At 30.9% G+C, this 8206-nt stretch overlaps 1 protein-coding gene across 1 annotated transcript; it reads left to right on the plus strand.

The window, feature by feature from the left end:
• The first annotated feature begins 4505 nt into the window (after window positions 1-4505).
• LOC128177075 (ficolin-1-A-like) lies at window positions 4506-7781 on the plus strand. The gene is made up of 5 exons (XM_052843605.1): window positions 4506-4635; window positions 6030-6154; window positions 6567-6663; window positions 6848-7015; window positions 7555-7781. Exons 2-5 carry the CDS (start codon window positions 6113-6115, stop codon window positions 7779-7781), a joined length of 534 nt encoding a protein of 177 aa, XP_052699565.1. The 5' UTR covers window positions 4506-4635; window positions 6030-6112.
• The last annotated feature ends 425 nt before the right edge of the window (window positions 7782-8206 follow it).

Genomic DNA, 8206 nt, shown 5'->3' on the forward strand with positions numbered 1-8206 from the left:
TTGTTCTGTTCTAGAAATTAAAGAACTTGGCTAATTTGATGCGTTTTAGATTCATCGTTGAACATTTTAAAATTGATTGTTTCATTACCGTAACTTGTTCAATACTATAACAATAGCTGACTCATACGGTACTGTATATTTTACATAAATAAATTATAGAATATTTATTAATTAAAAACTATATATATGATTACATGCGAGTTTCACTTACATAGCTGATAAATGGTTCTCGGCTATCTTTATATGGTACTAGAAAAAGTGCAAAGTATTCTATGATTAGTGTAATATAACTTTAAAGAAAGAGGCGATATAAGGAAGCAAACATTTCAACTGTATCTTATTTGGTATACATATTAAGATATTCTGGTACAGTACCAGTATCGGTAAGGTCTTCGTTACTATTCATTATTATTCTTTGTTATCACGATACTTTTTGGGAAGTGTTTTACGATCATAAGATATCATTAAATTTTGTGTTATATTATTTTTCTCGTTAAGATCAGCGCAAAATGTAACATTGCAAAATCTTACGAATATACTTGTAAATCAGGAGATGTATTCTTATTTCTTGGAATCTAAATTGCTTACATTTACAATATTAAGATTAAAAAATAAAATCGTTGTCATTCTTTTCTGGTTCTGGTTATTATTTACAGTTCGTTATGGTTGATGTAATTATGTAAAATGTTATTAAAATTCAAGTCATGATGAGAGGATGAGATGGGCCTATGTTATCCATCCAATCGAATCATAACTGGAATGCTGGGCAATGTTAAGGGTGACTTATTAGCACAACTAGGTTTGATTGCCTGTAAACATCTAATATATAAAATATCAATTTAGATTTGTACTAATATGTGAAAATTAAGCAAAATGAACCACAATCGATGAAGGATGGAGGACGACGATTTCAACGAACGAAGCCCATTCCATGTAAATCAAAGATGCAGAGAATTGCAGTGATTTTTTTTCTAAATTTTTACCTTTGTACTTTTCCACGAAATCATCAAAATTCAACTTAAAAGTCTCAGACGTTTAAGTGAAACAATATTTTTGGTATAAAATATTCATTTCATAATGTACCATTTCGTGACAATCAATCTAAATTGTTGCAGGGAGTTGCATTAAAAGAATTCTCTGAATTTTAGGTAATACGATAGTGTTTTTTCTGTATAAAATATTCAATCATTTCATAATGTAAAATTCCGTGTAAATCAATAAAAAATTGCAATAAAAGAGTTCTCTGAATTTTGAGGAAAACACGGTATGATTTTCTGTATAAAATATTCATTTATAATGTACCATTCTAAGTTGATCAATCAAAATTGATACAGGAAATTGCAATTAAAAAAACCCCATAAACAATAAGTAACAGGAAAATGTGCTTTCTTTATAAAAAAAAATAATTTTAATTGTACCAGTCCGTGTAAATCAATCAAATGATCACATACGATGCAGATAATTGTCATGAAAAAATTCTTGGAATTTTAAATATAAAAATCTTTCCAGTATATTGGAAGACTGTATGTAATTTGGATACAAAAGATTTCCAAACATGGACCATTTTACATTGGTCAGCAGAGGATGCTCGTAGGCACCTGATCCTACCACTATCTTTTTAGAGGTCCGTGCTGCTCTCCTTCGAATTTGTATTTCGTTCTATGGATTTTTGAGATGGTTGACAGTTTTTTATTGTCATTTTTTATATTGACCATTTAACATGTTTTCTTTAGATTTTGTGATTCCCAACATAATTATGAAATCTTTTTATATTAAGCAATTTAAAAGCAGTGTTGCAGTTTAATACAGCATAGATTTTACAGTTTGAACGAAGTCAAATTCAATTAAGTCAATTTTATACGTACAAAATACCACAGGCAACTAATGAATAAGTATTTGCTAAAAAATTATAAATAGAAAATCTTCAAATTTGTACCAATTACGATACGTTTTAACATGATATAATATTTCAATGACAAACTAGGACATTTTTGATATTTAAAACTTTTTCCTCTTTTCCAAAGGAATTTGTACATGATAAATTACAACAAAAAACAATAATAGAAGGTCTATCAAATTCAAATTCATTGCTAGGCCTAGAAGTTTTAAAATATGTCTCCTGTAAATATGGGCAAAATAATTCGAGTTTCCATATCAGGGGTTAGACATAAGCTAAAATAGCAATCCACAGTTTGCCCGCACAAAACTGAGTATAGTACTACCTTATAGTCAGTATATTTTGGTTCAAAACTTCAGGAATTTACACTATATGGATTTTCTGGCTACTGAACCTTTTGAATATATATATATATATATATATATATATATATATATATATATATATATATATATATATATATATATATATATATAAGAAGCACTAGCAAACCAACAACACTCGTTATCTAAAGTGTCGGATCAAAAGATACAAGGTTATAAGATGAGATATAAAAAAGCACTAAAAATAACCAACGACACGAACAATAAAGTAAAATATTGTCAAATTTTCGGGACAACCCGTCCCTTCTTCAGGACAACAAAATAAAAACTACATAAGAAAGAAGAAAAACATCTACAAAACTAGCACTAAACTAAACTAAATAATATATAAAAAAAAATATTAATCATGCTTTTTATATATTATTTAGTTTAGTTTAGTGCTAGTTTTGTAGATGTTTTTCTTCTTTCTTATGTAGTTTTTATTTTGTTGTCCTGAAGAAGGGACGGGTTGTCCCGAAAATTTGACAATATTTTACTTTATTGTTCGTGTCGTTGGTTATTTTTAGTGCTTTTATATATATATATATATATATATATATATATATATATATATATATATATATATATATATATATATATATATATATATATATATATATATATATATATACACCCTCAAACAAATGAACCGACGAACTTTAAGATAACTAGACATTCATGATAATAAACCTTCAGACGATAGCTACGTATACTGGACCGTGACCGCTCTGTTACAAAGCAGTATAAAAAAATTACACACTTTGAAAGGATTTTTCAAAATGCGTTTATTTTGAAACCAAGTCAATGCACTTTGAAAAAAAAGTATTTTTTTTTTCAAAGTGCGTTGAATATATGTACGTATTGCATAACCATTTCGTAACTTAAAAAAGAAAAGAAAATAACAACACATTCATCCACAATTAATAATTGATAAAGTACGTAAAACGAAATTAACGTAAAATAATATTTTTTAAAAATATAACTTTTCTCCAGAAATGTAAATAAGAAGAATTCTTTTTCTTCCCTGCCTCCTAAGTCTTTTTCACGAAAATATTTGTCATTCTTCGATTGACAATTTTTTTTACGAATGAATATTGCTCATATTATTACAAAAAATATATTACTTTCATGAATATTGTTCGTCAAGTATGAAAATCTCCTTTGAGACAGAATGTTAATTATTAATTGTGTATGAATGTGTTGTTATTTTCTTTTCTTTTTATATATATTGTAGTTTTTATCAGCTCAACAACATTTACTGAGAGAGAGAGAGAGAGAGAGAGAGAGAGAGAGAGAGAGAGAACGTTGGGTCGACATAATTTTGTGCAATGTTCATTTTCTTTGTATGTGTTACAAAAAGTATAAAATTAAATGTTATTTCTAAAAATGCAAGAAGCAAACTGTTTGTAGGTTTTCAAAAAATAAATTTACATTTTTAACTCTTGATGAAAGTTTCCGCTGATCAAGCAAGATCGATATCAAGCATGATTATTACTTAAAGAGAAAAAAGTACCATTTATTAAATTAATGCATAACCATGCCTCAGAGTTTTCATCACATCAATAATACATGTTTCTATTAATCAATCAATATTAGCGATTCCGTTGTGAACCCCAATTATGATAAATGTTAGTTCCCCGGGCTACTTTGACTACTATAAAACTGTCGAATGTTGAACAAAAACGTATAAGCTTGTGATACGTGGTTGAAAATGGTGAAGATTCCAAGATTTATGCTGTTGGTCCTATGTTTAACTATTTATGCTTTTGCCTTCCTCAGCAATACCAAATTTGTTAACAAAGGTTTCGTGAACTACGACATAAACAACCATGTCTTTAAGGAATTTCAGATGTTTGGAGGACGCGAAATGGCGAATTGTTCTCAAGAGTGTATCTTAGAAAACGATTGTACCGGGTTCGAGCTATGCGACGTCGATTCGTCTCAGGTGTGTAGACTTACAAATGACAGTCCAAATCCTAAGCCTTCTCTGGACATTTCTGCTCCCTGTCGGCACTTTATCAAGGTATTTTTCTATGTTGGAACACGATTTATTTTTTAATCTTAATTTATTTGTTTGAGAACCTGAATTCAGTATTATATATCTTTTGAAAATCTCTCAAGTGTTTTGCAATATTAGTGCATGTACTCATATGTTAGTTACTGGTCTATTGTATAATTTCATATTATCTGAATCTAAATTTTACTTTGCAAACAAATACTCAAAATACCATACATTTCAGCTTTCACACGACTTGCAAACTTGTGACGGGTTTTCTTCAACTGATGAATGCATCGGAGACATCTCTCAAATATCGGCGACAAACAGCGTAACTTCCGGTGTGACAGTGCAGACAACGACATCCGGGTCATATTCAGGTGATGTACACTGTATTAAACTGTAGTATTACGGTCTTTGGGAACATGGTTTTTCATGTAGGATATCTTTGTGTCATATAATTGTTTTATAATGGTTAAAGTGATCAACGTTCAAGTCAAATACAAATAATTTTGTGCAGATCACCCGTCCTCTTCTAAGAACCAACAATCGCCGTGAACTTTAATGAAGAGATTGTCCGATTTTAATCAAAGTTCAGTGGCGTAGCTTGGTACAAACTATTTGTAAGCAGGGGATCGGGGGCGGCACTCCCCCCCCCCCTTCCACAGAAGCTGAGCAGTTTTTAATTATTGCGGCAGTAATTTTAATATAGTTCAATTTACTAGATTTAATACCTCAGCCATGATATTGTAACTGTCTGTATCAACAAAAACAAACAACAAACACATCAACTGATAAAAAAAAATCAAGAAAATACATCTAAAAATCAATCAATTTTATTATATGAGGCAACCACGACTGACAAAAAGCATCTTCTCTAGCAAAGGGTGACGATCCTTGTTTTTCTCTATTCACACTATAATCAACCATAGATCGTCGCACTTGGCTAGCGAATATGGACAAAAAGGTAAAAGTAGGACTTTTAACTATAATTTTTTATATTTTTTATTTATAGTTGCAGTATTTCTCAAGCCGAATTTTATACCTGGTATAATTGTATAATAAAGAAATCAGAGTTGTAATTTACGGTGACGGTTATTGCCTGTTTTGCAAATTTATATTACTATGGCAATTTACTTTCTCTTTTGCCAGGCTCAGGGAACCTCCGTTTTTGAGGATATATTTTATTTTCCCCGAAATTGGAGAATATATGATTACCCAAATTGTGTTTTTAAAAAAAAACCCACATTCTTTACATTTTGACACGCGCTGATCAGTTGATTGTAATGAAATGAACATTTGTTCATTTGTATATATACCATATGGATTTAAATTATGTGGTCTTACAATTCAGTCAGTTTATTACTTGTAAGACATGCATAAAAACAAGTTCGGGATGATTCAGAAAAATACCGACGCAAACGCAAAAATTTTTTTTTGCATTGAAAAATAACAATTGATTGTTTTTAACAAAAATTTAATTCAGAAAAAAAAATTTGTAAGCAAGTTCTTACATTGCTTCAATGTAGCTTCGTTATGACATTAATTATTGAATTTGGTTTTTTTTTTGGCGAATGTGTGTCCATTCTTAGCTTTAATTGACATATAAAGGGTCAACATGTCTTGAATCTATATAGTCAATATATTTCCTTGTAAATATTGATAGTTCGTCAAAATAAACACTCGTCATGTTTTCTCGGGATGAAATTCATCAATGTATATCGCCGTTATAATTACGTTTACAGTGTAGAGATGTTATACCGTATGTTTTTAGATTGCTCTCACTGCGACTGTGTATCTGGCCACACATCGGTGAGTGGAGTTTATGAAATCACCAGTCCAGTAACAAACAACCCCATGCTAGTGGAATGTGTAATGAAGGATGGATACGGATATACGGTAAGAATGACCTCACTGCCAAGCAAAAGGCATTTATGGCATTATGATTTTGATAAAGCTACGAGTGCGTAGTAATTTTCAAACCTTCGAGAAAACCTGCCAGTTTTTCTAGAGTTGGCGTTCTGTACGATACTGTTCGTGAGAATCCCTGATATTTATAGTAAACTGTCAATGAGCATAATACAATCACTTCATTAATGTATTATAATAATTTTGAAAGAACCAAAATTACACGGTGACAAATAAAGTTTGAAGAATACCCAAAAGAGGTTTATCAATGTTTAGAAATGTTTCTTATGTGTGACATTACTATGTGATAGCGTGGAGTGTACTAGTATATGCTTCTTCACACTTTTTTCATATCATAATATAATACATTATGGTCGCCAAACAATCTGTCTTTTCTATGAAGGTAATCCTCCAGCGACACGACGGTTCCGTGGACTTCAACCGGACGTTTGCCGAGTATCAGGACGGGTTTGGGTCGCCATTCACAGAAATGTGGCTAGGTAAGTATAAAATAATAAACAAGATGATTTACAAACCCAAGAGGTAATACATGAAAACAATGTTTGGAAATTAGATGCTTTTTTGGAAATGAGAAGAAAAATGCGCACATATACAGGACACCGCCTACTCTCTCTCTCTCTCTCTCTCTCTCTCTCTGATTAACAAGTTTTCTTTTGATCGCAGGAAATCGTTATTTTAATTATTTGACCTCGTCTTGGAGTTCCCGTCTGTTCATTGAGTTGAAGTACAGTGACGCAAGCTTCCGGTATGTTGATTATTCTGACGTCATCATATCCAGTGCCTCCAGCCAGTATACACTCAGTCATGTCGACTCCATGACGGGAAACGCAAGTACGATTTTTTTTTGGTTGAAGTAATTTTTTTATAACTTATTATTCTTTCATTTCAAAAGACATAAAAACACATTTATATTTTTCAAACCTATTCCATCATTACATCTGGGTGGGGTCCGGTTATAACAAGTGTATTCATGCATATACTAGATGTTACTGTTGTTTGGAGTTACATACTCAATGACGGAGTTGTAAAGTAACAATGTAATATTTATAGACAACTCTAATCCACACTCGTCTATTATTACTGAATTAATGTTTTTCTTAGTATTCTTTCATTTAAAAAGACAAAAATACATTTTTTATTTCTCAATTCTATTCCATCATTACATATGGGGGTATCCAGTTTTAATGAGTGTATACATGCGTATCCCAGATGTCATTGTTCTTTGGAGTTGTAGAAAGCATAATCGATGACTGAGTTGTACATAGTAACAATAAACAATTTATAGACAACTTTAATTCATTTCTTGTCTTAATGATTTTTCAAACATATTAATTATACTATTATTTCAAAATAGGTTAAATAAATTTTAGGTGACATATTACGTTATTATAAGAACCATACTTTCGGAACCCACGATCTGGACTCCAGTGGTTGCGGATGTCCTATGTTGAAGTACGGAGGGTGGTGGGACAGTTGTTGTTCCGATACATGTGGTCTGACCATGCCTTATAACGACCCCAACTATCCATTTGGATGGAACTGTACCGCGGAAACAACCATCAAACTAACAAGTGTGAAAATGATGACTACAAGGTGAATACAATGCAAAGAAATTTGCTGAACTCTTCGTGTGTTATTAGAACCATAAGTGAGACTTGGGGAAAATGTTTATTATAAAGAAACTGATGAATAAGTTTTTATCTATCATTTATAAATATGATCTGTCGGCACTGTTTTTTCAAACTATGAAAACTGTAAATTATGAACAGATTTATCTGGTAAAATGGTAAATGCAAAATCATCAGATAATATCCTTTAAAGGCTATGTACAGTACGTATACGTATATTCATTTGTGCATGACTGTATATCTTACAGTAATTACTTCGTCTAGTAAACTGCACCAAGCTATATGTAAATTATATTATGTATATAAAATGTATATAAAAATATAAGCATCAGTCTGTAGGCATACTTGTATCTACCTTTGTGTTATTCTGTGATAATATTGTTTTTCAAAAAGT

Source organism: Crassostrea angulata, chromosome 1, assembly GCF_025612915.1.
Source record: "Crassostrea angulata isolate pt1a10 chromosome 1, ASM2561291v2, whole genome shotgun sequence".
Classification (NCBI taxonomy): domain Eukaryota; kingdom Metazoa; phylum Mollusca; class Bivalvia; order Ostreida; family Ostreidae; genus Magallana; species Magallana angulata.

Excerpts from the sequence above, each read along its gene's own strand:
- LOC128177075 (XM_052843605.1), top strand. The coding sequence starts at position 6,113 with ATGCTAGTGGAATGTGTAATGAAGGATGGATACGGATATACG. Across the intron at positions 6,155-6,566 it reads AGGATGGATACGGATATACG|GTAATCCTCCAGCGACACGA; the intron begins GTAAGAATGACC and ends TTTTCTATGAAG. Across the intron at positions 7,016-7,554 it reads CTCCATGACGGGAAACGCAA|GTGACATATTACGTTATTAT; the intron begins GTACGATTTTTT and ends AATAAATTTTAG.